The sequence below is a fragment of the Lepidochelys kempii genome, chromosome 5 (assembly GCF_965140285.1).
Source record: "Lepidochelys kempii isolate rLepKem1 chromosome 5, rLepKem1.hap1, whole genome shotgun sequence".
In the NCBI taxonomy this organism is placed as follows: domain Eukaryota; kingdom Metazoa; phylum Chordata; order Testudines; family Cheloniidae; genus Lepidochelys; species Lepidochelys kempii.
This window is the reverse complement of record NC_136384.1, coordinates 13526814-13543252: the sequence shown is the minus strand read 5'-3', so window position 1 is coordinate 13543252 and position 16439 is coordinate 13526814. Positions and strand designations below refer to the sequence as shown.

The 16439-nt window shown below is 46.3% G+C and overlaps 1 protein-coding gene across 4 annotated transcripts in view; it reads left to right on the top strand.

The window, feature by feature from the left end:
* ST8SIA5 (ST8 alpha-N-acetyl-neuraminide alpha-2,8-sialyltransferase 5) overlaps positions 1-16439 on the top strand; it is a 76898-nt gene that overhangs the window by 40434 nt on the left and 20025 nt on the right. For all 4 annotated transcript variants that reach the window (XM_073343467.1, XM_073343466.1, XM_073343465.1 and 1 more), the window contains 2 exons: positions 5836-5928; positions 15727-15813. In XM_073343467.1, the coding sequence (XP_073199568.1) occupies positions 5836-5928; positions 15727-15813 (180 nt within the window). The remainder of the gene's footprint in view (positions 1-5835; positions 5929-15726; positions 15814-16439) is intronic.

Below are 16439 nucleotides of genomic sequence, written 5' to 3'. Positions count from 1 at the left end.
TACAGAAGCCAGTAGGAGAGAAAGCTCTCGTTTAAAGACCCACATCTGATAATGACACTTAACTATATTTTAAAAATCAGCACAATATATCTAATGAACCGATGCCCCAATGGTAGAGTCCCCCTAGGGCAGGACTGAGGTTGCAGACATAAGTAATGGAGCATGAGCAAGGAGATCTTGGAGGTCAGGGAGAAGAGGTAACTTGACAGCAGTTGATCGAAGAGCTCAGAGTTACACTAGCCAATGTACGAGCATGGTGCCAATTCCTCCTCTCAGTAGTGAACTCAAAAGCTGCACAGCTATAAACAAAAGCATGAAGGAGAAATGAAGGTTAGAGAGGAAGAAAGCCTAAGCTAGTCAGCACTGGAAGGCCACAGTGCAAATCACATTTCTTTTCACTACTGAGAGTCATAAGGAAAGAATCCTCTTCCTGCAATTGCAGCTGTAGGTGTGGTCTTAAGACCTGCGATTTGATGGTAGAAAGAGCCATCAAATATTAGATAACCAAAAGTGACCTGAATGTACATAGAGTAGTATGTAAACAAAGTGTATAGGGTACCACTATGAGAAAATCTAACCCAGTGTGTTTGCATCTTTGGGCATGTTACAGCTCCTGTACGTATACTGTATATTTTGATATAGTTTGATCCATTTTGGACTTATGTGAAGATTCATGTATTTTTGTTTCAGTGTGTATATTTTTTGCATCAGTGTGTATTTTCAGTTAATTGGTGGTCTTGGGGCTGAGAGACATAAATTACTCAGGTTTCCAGATTGGGGGGGAGGGGAAGATAAAGTAGAGAGAGGTGATATGCTGGGCACGCATTGTAAAACTTCTTTGAAGTAATGGAAGAATGATCATTGTTCTTGGGAAGGTAGAACATCGAGCCCCACTGCGTAAAGGGGATGCTGTTGAGTGTCTGACAGTGAGAATGTGCACCTGGGTAATCAATAGTTTAAAACAAAATAAAATGTACCCTGCTGCCATTTCTTAGAGGTCTTTCAAGTTTAGACTAATGAAGAGAACAGAGAGGACAGATTTCTGTCATGTTACCTATTTGTGCTAATTATACTACTTAAAAGCCTAGTGCCTCATCAGTTGCAAGGAATTGCATAATTCAGAGTGGGAGTTAATAGGCAGAACTTGCACTTATAATATAGTGAGTGGGTGAAGGTACAGTGCCTCTCTTGGGAAAGTACCACACACTGCAGTTCTGAAGGAAGAGGCCTACCTGCGTTTCAGCAAACTGCCTCTATTAAAAGCAAATAAATAGAGCAAATGCTACAGGGGAGAAAGAGAGGCAAACAGGATTTTAATACGTGTTTAATAGATACCATTTCAGTGATTCTTTAAAGTGGTGACAGCTTAGCTCTGGAGACTGGATATCCCAAAGCTAGAGAGCTTCACCTCTGGGTTGATGGTTCAAATCCAGATCAGGCCGATAGTCCATGTGATGGTTGTTCCATGGCTTGCTTGAGACGAGCTGGTTTTAGATCAGTTCCTACTGCATCAACAGCTAAATCACAGTTCGCACCCTTTTCTGGCAGTCTCACCAGAAAGACTAATGGTGGGGCTGGCATGGAGACTGAGCCACCTTCGCCCTTTTACAGGTGGTCCCTCCAGGTTCAGCACTGAAGCACCCTGTCAGGATAGCATGGGGAAGCTTGAGCTGCCTTGCTGTGATGTACATGTTGTGTAGCTAAGCAGAGGACTTCAGTCTCCAGGCATCTCAGTCTGGCCCTTTTCATAGCCTGGGGGCCACGGCTAAAGGGTTCTCAGACCCCCAGATCTATTTCTGTCTGGTGGCACCAGGGAGGGAGCAGGTTGAGGCATCATGTGGGAACAGGTAAAGCAGGTAAAGCTAGAATCAATCCTGGCAGGGGGTGCTGGCTCCTGAATGGCGCCTCCTGGGAATGGGAAGTGGAGACCCTGAGGTGATGGAAGTGGGGAAAGGGCTGTCTTGAGGGAAATGAGGGGGAATCCTGAGGTGATGGAGCGGGGAGGTGAGTCTGGGGGAGTGAAAGCTCCTGAGGCCCCATGTCTGGCAGCACCAGGGGTCAGGAAGGGGACAGGGTGGGGCAGGATGTTGCTGGGGGAGGGCCCCGCCTGCATGCCTGCCTGCTGAATAGGGCTGGCAAATGTCTAATCGACAAAACCGAACACCCTTGCCCTGCCCCTTCTCTGGGGTTTTCACTGGGCTGGGGCAGGGGGGGTTGGGATGTGGGAGGGGTGCAGGCTCCGTGGTGAGGCCAGAAATGAGGAGTTCAGAGTGCGGGAGAGAGCTCCAGGCTGGGGTAGGGGTCCAGGAGGGGGTGAGGACTCTGGCTGGGGGTGCAGGCACTGGGGTGGGGCTGGGAATGAGGGGTTTAGGGTACATGAGGGGGCTACAGACTGGAGCTGAGGGGTTCGGAGTGCAGGAGCGGGCTGAGGGCTGAGGCAGAGGATTGGGGTGCGGGCCCCAGGAGGGAGTTTGGGTGCGGGAGGGGGCTCATGACTGGGGCAGGGGGTTGGGGTGCAGGGAGGGGTGTGGGTTCCGGGAGGGGGCTCAGGACTGGGGCAGGGGGTTGGGGTGCAGGCTCTGAGAGGGAGTTAGGGTGTGGGAGGGGGTTCTGACCTGGGGTTGGGGGTGCACTCCAGCCAGGAGGCACTTACCTCAGGCAGCTCCCAGAAGCAGCCGGCATGTTCAGCTGCTAGGGGCAGGGGTGGCCAGGCGCCTTCATGTCCACAGGCGCCAGCCCCGCAGCTCCCATTGGCCATAGTTCCCGGCCAATGGGAGCTGCGGAGTCAGTGCTCGGGTGGGGGCAGTGTGCGGAGCTTTCCTCATTGCCCCTGTGCCTAGGGGATGCAGGGATATGCTGGACGCTTCTGGAAGCTGTGTGGAGCCAGGGCAGGCAGGGAGCCTGCCTTAGCCCCACTGCACTCCCGACTGGACTTTTAATGGCCCAGTCAGCAGTGCTGACCAGAGCCACAGCGTCCCTTTTCAACCAGGCGCTCTGGTCAAAAACCAGACACCTGGCAACCCTAACATCAAGTAATATTGTGGCAGGCGATTAATCTGCGAGCAGCAAGAGCAACGGGCTGGAGCAGAGAGCGGGGCCCAGCCCTGCAGGCCAGTATGAGGTGAGAGCCGGGTGGGCTCAGCCCCCCAAGAAATATGTTCACCAGCTGCCTATGTAAGAGCCAGTCCAAGGAGCCAGGCTGCAAATCCCTTGTTCCCACAGGATCCCGCTGAAAGCAATGAGGCTATTTGAGAAGCGAGGTGCTACTCAGTGAGAATAAGGGGATCACAGTATGGCCCTCTAATCTTTTCAAATGTTATTTAATGGAGTTCCTCGGTTTATAAATGCAGTACTCTTATTGGGTTTTCCTTTCATCCTGTAGGCACTGTTTAGTTTTATTATAATCCCTTCCCCCACCCCATTTCCCCTGGTTTATAACACATCCTTTCTCTTCTCGGACTTTTGGCTTGGCTGTTTGTGTAAACAGTAAATGATACAGGGGGATCTCTGGGACTCAGGACATTTCATACATAGCTCATAAAGTGCCATCTCCCTCTCTGACGGAAGCCAGTTTTCCCCCCCGCAGGATTACCATATGGTAACGTGAGCTGTTCGATGTCGGAGCTGGGGTTCTTTAATTTAGGAAATGGACACTGAACAGCACGGGAAAGAAGGGTGTTCATCTGGATTTTAACAATTTCTTTCAGTCTCCAGGGACTTACTGTGTATTCTGTTCATTCGGGGTGATACGCACCCCTGTGCAGAAGGTCAGCACCAGGTCCACACACCCTTTGTGTCCCCCATAACCCCCTCTGGATTGAGTGGTGCCTACCTTGTGGTGGACGTCGGCATGGCCTTGAGTTTCATCCTCTAGCTGTGGAGTGAAGTGCGCACATTCAGGGTTGCACTCTCCTCTCGCTCACAGCAGTCTAAGTAAGGAGTGACTCCAATAAACTCAATGGAGCTGCGCTGTTGAAAATCTAGTGTCAGAGGAAGTCAGAGGAGAATCAGACCCTCAGTTTATAGTGGCTGTTTTGTACTACAGCAAAATACTGTCATTGATCACTCATCCTGCCTTACTATGTTAACAGCGTTTCCTTGAGAGAATGGAAAGAACAGTCTCAGTCTGGTAAGAGAAGCTGTGTACACATAATAATTCTGTGACCAAAAAGATGTGATACCAACACTGATTCCTTATTAAGTTAAGATACATTGGCATGAACCAGATTTAAATCTAAGTGTGTCTACAAAAGATTTGCACTGGTTTAACCAAATCAACTGTTAAATCAATGTAAAGTCAAACTGGTGTAACTTTGAATATAGATGAGGCGCTAGACACACTTACCTTCAGTTGACTTCTTTTGGAACTGTGGGTGCTCATTACTTCTCCAGATTAGATGTCCCAAGATGGGTTCCCAAAAATTAAGGTACTTCTTAAAGCTTGAACTACCAAGAGAAGTAACTTTTTCCATAAATGTTTCAAATGAACAGTTATTGAAAACTTAGTATTTTGATGCCAACTTACTTAAAAATAATGTTAAAAATGTGTTAGGAACCAACCCACATTCCAGTTCTAATCCCAATATATGGCCACAAAATGGTAAACCCTTGTACTTTTCTTCCTTACGGAAAATACAAAATACGTAGTAAATGAAGTCTGTAGTTATAGATACATAGTGTTTAAGGCCTGAAGACAACATTATGTTCATCTAGTCTGACCTCCTGCATAGTACAGACCATAGTATTTCCCCAATAATTTCTGCATTAAGCCTATATCTTCTGTTTAGGCTAGAGTGTGTCATCTAAAAGATTAATGATTTTGATTTACTGACTTCCAGTGATGAAATGGTACTTAAATATTTAGGCAGATAGGGAGTGTGGTTTGAAATCATTCTTCCGTTGGTAGTTCCAGTGCATTTTCATTAATTTGGTAGACAGCATGGGCTCCCTCTGGTGTCTAATTTGAATATCTGAAATTTAATTTAATTTGCCCTTTCATCCCAGCCCAACGAATACGGTAGGTAGGTTTAACTGAGAAAGCTGTGTTTTCATGTCTGTGTTAATCAAAAACTTGATTATCAGTCTTATTTGTGATGTAGATCAGTAAATCCACTTAAATGATTAAATCCACTTCTTACAATTTAAATTATTGTTTTCTACATTAAAGGGATCTCAGATCAAAAACATGTACTAAGGGGGAAAAAACCCCAAAGAAAAGGTCAACTGCTTAAAATTATGATATTGACAAGGAGAACCAAACTCAAAATGGTATTCCTGTCATGTAGAAATTGTAGCTTTCATCCTAAGAAAAGACACCAGGGGCAGATCTTAAAAAGTACTTTGTGCCCATCCAGGCCTCTAAATGAAGGGGGACAGATAGCCAGAAGTGCTCAGCACCCAGCAGCAACCCACTGCTGTCCTTGTCTTTAGTGGGAGTTGCTGGCTACTGACCACTTGAAAATCTGGTGACTTCATTTAGGTGCCTAACTGGGAGCTGAGCTGTTTTGAAAACCTGGCCACTTATTTAAACTGGCTAAATGGAAAGTGGTGGTGGGAGCTATCTCTTGAAAATCTGACCATTAGTATTTGAGTTTCTAAAGGGACAGGGACACTTGGCCCATGTGGCATTTTGTAATCACAGATGATACCAGTGTTTGCTTTTGTGTAATAACTTTGCTCTAACCTGGGGCCAGACCTTGCAGTCCTAAAAGGGACAGGGAACACTGGCATTTGCTTCAGGCATGCTTCCCTTGATAAACAAAGCTATGTTTCAGAATCTAGAATTTGGGGGCATTGTTTGTAACCTTTGTTATTTTTGTCCTTGTTCTTCCTTAGGTACTTTGAGTTTTATGAAGGGCCTTTTGAATACAACTCCACCAAATGCCTGGAATTAAGACAGGATATCATTGAGGTGAAAGTGCTCTCTATGTAAGTATGAGCAATTGCTTTATAAAATGGTTGCCCTGTGTGATACAGGATGGCCAGGGAGCAGTGGTAGAGTGCTAGAGGGGAAATATATAAACCCAAGGCTAATTAAGGCATGGTTCCCTGTAGACTAGGGAGAGTGGCTACAGGTTAATTGGAGCACCTGCCGTCAATTAAGGCCCTGTCAGGAATCTAATAAAACCCCCTGGTTCAGGCAGTCAGGGGGAAGGAGAGAGGACTGGAGCTTGGAGGTGTGATGTGAGACTTGAAAGATCAAGAGCAAACCCAGACCCCTCCCCCGCTTCCCTCCTTTACTACCTTCCTGGGCCACTAGCGGGGCCTTCGGCGCCCCAAGAGCAGGGGCGAGGGATGGCATCTTAGCCCCCACCAAGAAAAGCGAAGGACCCACCATACTAACATCGGCCATCTTGTCACACCTGTCAGATGGGTTACAAACACATGTATAATGAGGGGGCCAAAAACACGTCTCCAAAGAGCAGGGCTTTTGAGCTTCCATGTCAAAGTAATGGGGATTAAGAACTAGATCCCTAGTGGAAACAATGGGGTTCTTTCCATTCATTTCAGTGGGCTTTGAGCCAGGCTCAGTGCCACTGTCTGAATTTTATTAATATAAGGAGCCCATGTTTTCATCTGTAATAGTCTATTCAGGGTCCTCTACTGAGATCATATCGTTTGCCAAGTAATTTAAACAATTCAATAGCATAGCACGATTCTGTCATTTGATCGATGCAGTATCAGTATTCTGTCTTGTATGGTCCCACAGGTACATCAGGAAATATATCAGTTGCCTAAGAGGATTATACATCCCTGAAAAGGGGTTTTAAAACATAATAAAAAGGTAAAATAATAACTGACGTAAGGACAAAATTCTCTTCTTCAGTCCACAGTGCATATTCCATATCTTCACTATAGGCCTTCTTAGTGCCTGCACATACTCCCATTGATATCCAGGGGAGTTGTGCTCATGAAACAACTGCACAATAGGTAAATGTCCATGTAGCAGCTGGAAGCGTGCTTCCCAGTGCAGGCAGACAAGTGCTAGTTCTGTTCAAGCTGGCAGCAGCTTGAATACAAACCTGCCTGGACTGCCTGGGTGCATGCTCGGGTGGCTAGCCCAGGCAGCTGCCTCAGCTATCTTTAGCTACACCGCTATGTTTAGTGCACTAGCTCTTCTGCAGGGGTTGGCAACCTTCAGCATGCGGCCCATCAGGGTAATCCGCTGGCGGGCTGCGAGACATTTCGTTTACATTGACCGTCCACAGGCACGGTCCCCCCGCAGTTCCCAGTGGCTGTGGTTTGCCGTTCCTGGCTGATGGGAGCTGCGGGAAGCGGTGGCTGATCAAAGTAAACAAAATGTCGAGCGTCCTTCAGTGGATTACTCTGATGGGCCGTGTGCTGAAGGTTGCCGACCGCTGCTCTAATGCATGCCTGTCTACCCACACTGAGAATCACACTCCTGCTGCAATGTAGACATACCCTATGACTGAGTTCTAAGCTATGGAGCGGAGGAGTTTGTCCTAGACAAAGTAACTTAAAAGTCTTCTCTACAAAACTATAACAAATCCTGGAGAGATTCCACATGTAAATGAAAAACAGCCCAGGTATTGGTTTAAACAATTATTTATTATTAAAAATAATGTTACTTTGAAAACAGTGTTGCAGTATGGTCTTCTGGATAGAGCATTGGATAGGGACTCGGGAGGCCGGTCCCAGCTCAGCCACTGGCCTGCTGGGTGACTTTGGGCATGTTACTTCAACTCTCTGTGCCTCAGTTTCTCCATCTGTAAAATGGGAATAATGACACTGACCTCCCTTGTAAATCCCTTTGAGTTCTACTGTTTAAAAGCACTATGAAAGAGCAAGGTATTATTATTGTTAAACACAGATCAAGACATGTTTCCTGTCCTGGGCCCCAATTCAGCTAAGTAGCTAAGCATGTGCTTAAAGTTCATTTACTTCAAGGAGACCACTTGTGCACTTAAAATTAAGCATGTGCTCAAGTGCTTTACTGAATCTGGGCCTTGAAGAGCTTTTGTTCTAAGACAAGACAAAGACAAGATAAAGCACCGGCTGGCAGTTCAGATGAGGGAGGGTTGTGGGGATTAATGATGATGACAGGAAAGGAGGAGGGACCCAACACACACTACTCTTCGGATGTTTCTGGTGCGCTTTTGGTAGCATGATAGGCAGGTCCATGCCAAACTCTGCCGTTTGCATTCTTTACATAAGGAAATATGTTGGCACTCTCAGTTGTCCTGTGTGGCCCACTGCTACCCTCTGAAAGGGAGCGTCTGTAATGGACATAGTTATAAGGACAGTTTTTCCCTTACCCTCTATCTTTCATGTTTCTGACATGTATCACATTTGGCCTTTAACACATGATCCTGGACAAAATGCCTCCATTCATGGGTGGCGCATGAACTGCCCATTTGAGGAGGCTAGCCCCTGAGCCCATCCCTTCTGCCCGAGGCCCTGTCCCCCTCCCCCGCCACAGCTCCGAGTGCCCCACCACGGTGGGAGGAGCCCCACACCAGCCTGCTCCCTGGCTCACTGACCGGCCCCAACCGCCAGCTCCCCTGTCCCAGCCCTGGGCTGCCCCGGCCAGCCCGCCCCAGCCCCAGAGAGCTGTACAGGCGGCCCGAGCACCCACACCAGCTGCCCCAAGTCCTGGGCCCCTACCCTAGCCCCAGCCCCAGCCCCTGCCTGCTTCAGGGAAGAGGAGCAGCCTGGGCTGGGGCCACAGGGGAAGAGTGGGAAGCAGGGGGACTCCTCCAGGTGGGGCATGGGTGGGCTCCCCTGGCCTGTGATACCCACCCCCATGCCTCTATCCACAGCATATTCCAGCCCCAGACAGGCATTCAGTGGAGAATCTCAAGCAAAGGATGAGCAGGACCTGAAGACTTGGCTGCTATCTGAACATTCTATGGGACTTACTGGAGTCAATCTTGCACTTGCCTTGGCATCAAAGAAAACCCTGCAGCTGGTCAATAGAATATATATATATATATATATATATATATATATATATATATATATATATATATATATATATTTAGCCATTGCAGCAGTAGGCCTACGTGGGAGGAATTTCCCTACAGCTCAGCCACTCATTTATCAGCTATTTGTCCGAGGGACTGGGTTCTCTAGGGGTTAGAGCAGAGTAACTTGGAATTAGGATTCCAGGATTCTAATCTCAGATCTGCCACTGACTTTAGTGTGGGATCTTGAGCAAGATGTTTAACCTTTCTGCTGCCGGTTGGAAACGGGATTGTAGTTACTTATTATTTGGATAGTGCCAGGTAGTAGTTACTTTATAGACAGATATAAAAGACAAAGTTCCTGCCTCCGGGTGCTTAGAGCCTCAGTGATAACACTGACCTATTCAAAGGCCTGATTATTGTTTGTAAAGCGCTTTGAGATTTTCAGATGAAAAGGTGCTCTAGAAGTGCAAACAGATGAAAACAGATATCTAAAGCAATAGCAACAGCACTTTGCTGCTACAGCTCTGGACGTACGTCTCCCTCATGGACTCTGCATTGGTAGCAAAGCTGGCTGCTGCCTTTCCCCCTGTAACTGGCACTGGATGAAGGACATTGGCATAGCAACTTTGTCTAGTTTGCTGAGTCACAATGCGTAAAAATAAATAGTGAGAATGGGAACAACTTGCCAGGGTGCGTGCTGAAGGTCGTGAGTCCTGGAATTGTGTTCTCTTATATTGATTGCAGGGCACAGAGAAAATCACCTCTCTGTATCTTATCCAGTGGCACTCAGTTGTAAGTGGATTCCAATTTAATGGAATAGAATGAGCCTTGGATGTTCAGTTATAAAATATTTGTATTACTGTGGTATCATAAGCTGTTTAAAACAGCAAAGCTCTGTTTGCCACGCTGGGTTCTTCTAATGTGCTTGTGGAATATTCTTTTCCCCTTAGTTATCCCTCAGGAATAATGGAAGATTTCCAAATTAGCATGCTCCGATGGGCCACAGAAGGTACAGTATGACCTAGTTCTTCAAGAGTGACTTCCACACTCTGGAAAGTCCTAAATTACATCAGTGTTAAATATAAAGCTATTCTTAAAATACCCTTGTTATTTTATTGAAAACCAGCATAGGGAGCATTCAAACCCCTCAAACCCAAAGAGAATGCACCAAGATCCAGCAGCCTCAAAGAGACCTCAAACTTCATCGAAGTCCGAAAGGGGACATCACATATCCATTCTACCTAGGTATTTGTGAGTTCCCAGTCACCATGATATCTAGGTGCCAGATATTGAAACTCACACATGAACTCGTCTAGGTAGGTAGGAGCAACTTCTGGAGCTTTAAGGTAGTCCATAGAATCATAGAATCATAGAATATCAGGGTTGGAAGGGACCCCAGAAGGTCATCTAGTCCAACCCCCTGCTCAAAGCAGGACCAATTCCCAGTTAAATCATCCCAGCCAGGGCTTTGTCAAGCCTGACCTTAAAAACCTCTAAGGAAGGAGATTCTACCACCTCCCTAGGTAACGCATTCCAGTGTTTCACCACCCTCTTAGTGAAAAAGTTTTTCCTAATATCCAATCTAAACCTCCCCCACTGCAACTTGAGACCATTACTCCTCGTTCTGTCATCTGCTACCATTGAGAACAGTCTAGAGCCATCCTCTTTGGAACCCCCTTTCAGGTAGTTGAAAGCAGCTATCAAATCCCCCCTCATTCTTCTCTTCTGCAGGCTAAACAATCCCAGCTCCCTCAGCCTCTCCTCATAACTCATGTGTTCCAGTCCCCTAATCATTTTTGTTGCCCTTCGCTGGACTCTCTCCAATTTATCCACATCCTTCTTGAAGTGTGGGGCCCAAAACTGGACACAGTACTCCAGATGAGGCCTCACCAATGTCGAATAGAGGGGAACGATCACGTCCCTCGATCTGCTCGCTATGCCCCTACTTATACATCCCAAAATGCCATTGGCCTTCTTGGCAACAAGGGCACACTGCTGACTCATATCCAGCTTCTCGTCCACTGTCACCCCTAGGTCCTTTTCTGCAGAACTGCTGCCTAGCCATTTGGTCCCTAGTCTGTAGCTGTGCATTGGGTTCTTCCGTCCTAAGTGCAGGACCCTGCACTTATCCTTATTGAACCTCATCAGATTCCTTTTGGCCCAATCTTCCAATTGGTCTAGGTCCTTCTGTATCCTATCCCTCCCCTCCAGCGTATCTACCACTCCTCCCAGTTTAGTATCATCCGCAAATTTGCTGAGAGTGCAATCCACACCATCCTCCAGATCATTTATGAAGATATTGAATAAAACCGGCCCCAGGACCGACCCCTGGGGCACTCCACTTGATACCGGCTGCCAACTAGACATGGAGCCATTGATCACTACCCGTTGAGCCCGACAATTTAGCCAGCTTTCTACCCACCTTATGGTGCATTCATCCAGCCCATACTTCCTTAACTTGCTGACAAGAATACTATGGGAGACCGTGTCAAAAGCTTTGCTAAAGTCAAGAAACAATACATCCACTGCTTTCCCTTCATCCACAGAACCAGTAATCTCATCATAAAAGGCGATTAGATTAGTCAGGCATGACCTTCCCTTGGTGAATCCATGCTGGCTGTTCCTGATCACTTTCCTCTCATGCAAGTGCTTCAGGATTGATTCTTTGAGGACCTGCTCCATGATTTTTCCAGGGACTGAGGTGAGGCTGACTGGCCTGTAGTTCCCAGGATCTTCCTTCTTCCCTTTTTTAAAGATTGGCACTACATTAGCCTTTTTCCAGTCATCCGGGACTTCCCCGGTTCGCCACGAGTTTTCAAAGATAATGGCCAGTGGCTCTGCAATCACAGCCGCCAATTCCTTCAGCACTCTCGGATGCAACTCGTCCGGCCCCATGGACTTGTGCACGTCCAGCTTTTCTAAATAGTCCCTAACCGCCTCTATCTCCACAGAGGGCTGGCCATCTCTTCCGCATTTTGTGATGCCCAGCGCAGCAGTCTGGGAGCTGACCTTGTTAGTGAAAACAGAGGCAAAAAAAGCATTGAGTACATTAGCTTTTTCCACATCCTCTGTCACTAGGTTGCCTCCCTCATTCAGTAAGGGGCCCACACATTCCTTGGCTTTCTTCTTGTTGCCAACATACCTGAAGAAACCCTTCTTGTTACTCTTGACATCTCTGGCTAGCTGCAGCTCCAGGTGCGATTTGGCCCTCCTGATAACATTCCTACATGCCCGAGCAATATTTTTATACTCTTCCCTGGTCATATGTCCAACCTTCCACTTCTTGTAAGCTTCTTTTTTATGTTTAAGATCCGCTAGGATTTCACCATTAAGCCAAGTTGGTCGCCTGCCATATTTACTATTCTTTCGACTCATCGGGATGGTTTGTTCCTGTAACCTCAACAGGGATTCCTTGAAATACAGCCAGCTCTCCTGGACTCCTTTCCCCTTCAAGTTAGTCCCCCAGGGGATCCTGGCCATCCGTTCCCTGAGGGAGTCGAAGTCTGCTTTCCTGAAGTCCAGGGTCCATGATGCTGACCATTGAAGTCCTCTTCCTTTTCCCAGAAGATATGAAAGACAATCTTCTAATGTCAAATCTATAGACCAATCTGGCTCAGACTCTTAGCAGAAGGCTATTTTATGTTCTGCTCCATGAAATAACTGAGCAGTAAGAACTTTCCCACTCTTAAGTACATATTCTCTTGGTTCCCCCCACTGAAAGCTCTTTTTTTTCTTATTGAAGTCTGCAGAGATGCCATAATGGTGAGGCTCTGACCTCCACAGCTGCCGGCTAATATACTACACACAGGATTATGGCTGCGGTGGAGGGACAGGCAGCAGAGAAACTGGGTTGTGAGGCAGAAAGTATGTGTTACAGTACATCCAGGTGCAATGGCATGAAGTTAAGCAAAGGAAAATTTAGGCTGGATATCAGAAACAAAAATTCTTCCAAGTGTTGACTGTGGAATAGTTTCCCTAAGGGAAGTGGAGAGAGTCCCATCACTGGAGACAATTAAAACTAGAGTGGACAAAGCACTAGCAAAAAATACAGCTGGGAAAAATCTTTAACTGGAAGAGGTGCACTAGGGGCTTGATCCAACCTCCCTTGAAGTCAACGGGGACTTTTCCCATTAACTTCAAAGGTAGTTGTTGGGTCTTAGGCATTGCCTGCACTGAGGACATGCTCTGGTTACAGCCATCAGTGGCAAGCCACTGGCGTAGCTACCCCAGTACATCACTGAGTGTACATCTACATTTGAGCAGGGAGGCATGATTTCCAGCTCGCATAGACTTACCCATGCTAGCTCTGCTTGAGCAAGTGTCTAAAATTAGGATTGTGTCCGTGGTGGCACAGGCAGCTCCTCAGGCTAGCTGCCCCAAGTACAATTCCACCTGGCCCCTCTGTACATACTTGAGTGGCTAGCCCAAATCATCGCCCATGCAGTCACGGACACAGTGCTGTTTTTAGGTTCTAGGTCAAGTGCAACTAGTGTGAGTCTGTCTGTGCAAGCTGGGAATCACAGCTTCCAGCTCCAGTGTAGACATACCCTTAGCGTAGATAAGCAAGGCATCTATCAGTTTCATTTGGCATCAGGATCACTTACTTAGACTGAAGCTGTTTGGGACAGGGGTCTTCTTTGTGTTCCGTGTTTGTACAATGCCTAGCTCAAAGCTCTGTGACTGGGCTCCTAGATACTACAGCAAGATAAACAATCAATAATAATAATTTATTCTCCCAGTTTCAAGCAGGGTTATGTTGCAGGGGTGGAAATCACGGTTTATAGTAGTTTTACATGTACATTAGGAGTTTGCAGAGGTGCAGCTAGCCTGATGGCTGAAATTCCTAGTGTGGACAAGGCCTCAGAGGAGAACTTGAGGGCTTATACTTTGAGAATGGGATTTTCAAAGGGTCCTGAAGAAACTGGGCACCAAATTCCCTTAGGCCCATTGAAATTCCCAGCCCAAATCTTTTCCAGATCTTATCTCTGTGGTTTCATAAATTAGCCATCATTAGCAAGTGGAATCCAGAAAATCATACACAAGGGATCACCTTGTTTTTTAAACATTCTGTTTCTCCAGTTTTCTTTCAGAGTTGAAGGAAGAGAATCTGAAAGTATAAGTGTGATTAAAAGAGAAACAGGCATAAATAGGATGTGTGTATTGACATTAACTGGCACTGCTTAATCAGACTTCAGGGTCTGTCTTTAATGTAGATATATAACATTCATAGTCTAGTGGACAGGACACTGGACTTGTACAGTTCCTGACCGTTCCTGTCTTTGTTACTGACTTCTGCATGACCTTATGCAAGTCACTTCACTTCTTTGTGTCTCTCTTTCCTCTCCTGCCCTTTGCCTGCCTTGTCTGTTTAGATTGTAAACTCTTTGGGGCAGGGAATGTGTTTGTACAGCACCTAGCATAATGGAGTCCCAATTCTGTCTGGGGCCCAGTAGCCACTACTGTAGTAGAAATAATAACAGTAAGAGGAATCATAGTGTCACATTCCGGGGTGCAGCCCAGACCAGCGAGGGGTTGTGCTTCACCATGCTTTGCTGCTGTAGCTCCCAACTTGGGCCACTCACAAGCAGCCTGCCAGCATGCAGGTCACACCCTGAGTGTCTGTGTATAACAGTAGCCCTTGTCTAGCGCCTCTGATCCCATCAGCCTGTCAGCAACACACCAATTGCACTCTGGCTTCCAGCAACCTTGGTTACTGCTTGCAGGGTGACCCCAACATACTCCCAGTCCCTAATTTCCCCCAAAACGTGTTCTGCACTGTCCAGCCCTCTCCTGGGCAGTTCAGATATTAAAGGTCCGTTGCCCCTGTAAAGGGTCAATAGTCAACAGTTTGCTACTTTTAACTGGAGTTACCAAATAGTTCGGTTTACATACAACACTGGATTTTTTTAGATTAAAAATAAAACAAGTTCATTTAAAGAGAGAGTTTTTAAGTGAGTCCAAGTATAAGCCATTAATGCAGAAATGATTACAAGAGATATAAAGATAAAGTGCTTCCTACTAGGTAAAACTTAACAAATTAGACTTGGTTCAAGGTAAAATCCTTACCACATGATCCCAGCAACATGGCTGACCAAATTCTCAGGTCGGGGCCTCCCCTCAAAGTCAAAGAGGTGATTCCTTTGTCGTCTTAAGTGAAAGAGTAATAACCTGGGGTGTTTTTGCCCCTCATAGTCCAGTCACATTTTGCAATGTGTTTTCCTGAGGGTTACCCCTAGATAAAGTTCATTCCAGCTGAAAGGAAGGAGACATGGAGTCTCGTGGTGAAGGAGGTTCCATGTTGTTTTTTGCTAAAATGCAGATTGCTCTGTTCCTGCCCCACTCTGTTGGCAAAAAATGGGCACTTGACACATAATTGCCAGTCAACTTTGACACTTGGCTAGTATCGTCAGCTTGTCTTTTGTCTTTGAGAAACCGGTTTACCGACTCCCCAGACTTGCCTGATTAACATGTTGTAGTCATAATTTCAGTTTATGTTCAGAACTCTTACTATGCATTTTGTACATACATTACAAAAGAATACTGATGATCCGTTAGCTTTTAAATGATACCTCACAGAGGGTATATTTTGCACAAAGGTTATTGCAACAATGTTTATGGTGTGAATACAAGGGTGCTTTCGTCATACATAGGGATTAGATTTTAGACAGAGAGCATTCACGTGGCCCAACTATCTCTTCCTATCAAATAACCATTACATGCCCACATCAATGCAGTGGTCTGAATGGAGAAAAGTGCATTTCATAAAAGTGCACTCAAAAGTCTTTGGTTTTATCTTTAGGGTGAAGCAAACTGAATTGTTTGACAGGTGGAAGAGCCTACAGATGTGCAAATGGGAGATGAATGTGACAGAAGCCAACCTATTCAAGTAAGAAGGGTTTCTGTTAATGAGACTATAGCTACCAGTAACTAACAGGGGTGAGTTTCAAGGTAATCGATTATAAAGGAGTGATGTCATCACGTATCAATGGTTGTTAAAGAGCAAGTAAAACACCAAGAGGCTGTTACTTTTTACCATTCATTGTGATCGGGGAGACCAATGCATTTAAATAGGTTTTGGTTATTGTTAATTTTAAAAAAGTCAGGTAGCAGGAAGGGCTGAGGGCAGAAGAATGCTATAGATGCACCTAAGACTTACCCCCACCCCCGCCAGGGTGACCAGATGTCCTGATTTTATAGGGACAGTCCTGATATTTGGGGCTTTTTCTTATATAGGTGCCTATTACCCCCCCAACCCCATACTGATTTTTCACACTTGCTACCTGGTCACCCTACCTGTGGAGGAGGGGGAATCTGTGCTGAGGATCCCCCCAGCATGTTCAGGGAGAAGAGAGATGGGGGCACAATCTGGGCCCGGGAGAGATTATGGAAGATCACAGGGAGTCAATGACCAACCATAGATCAGAACACTGGAGTCCTGTGCTCCAGTCCTAAACCAAGAGTGCATCGTGATGCTCCTTGCGTCCAGTGTGCTGACCAGATTCTCAGCTGGTG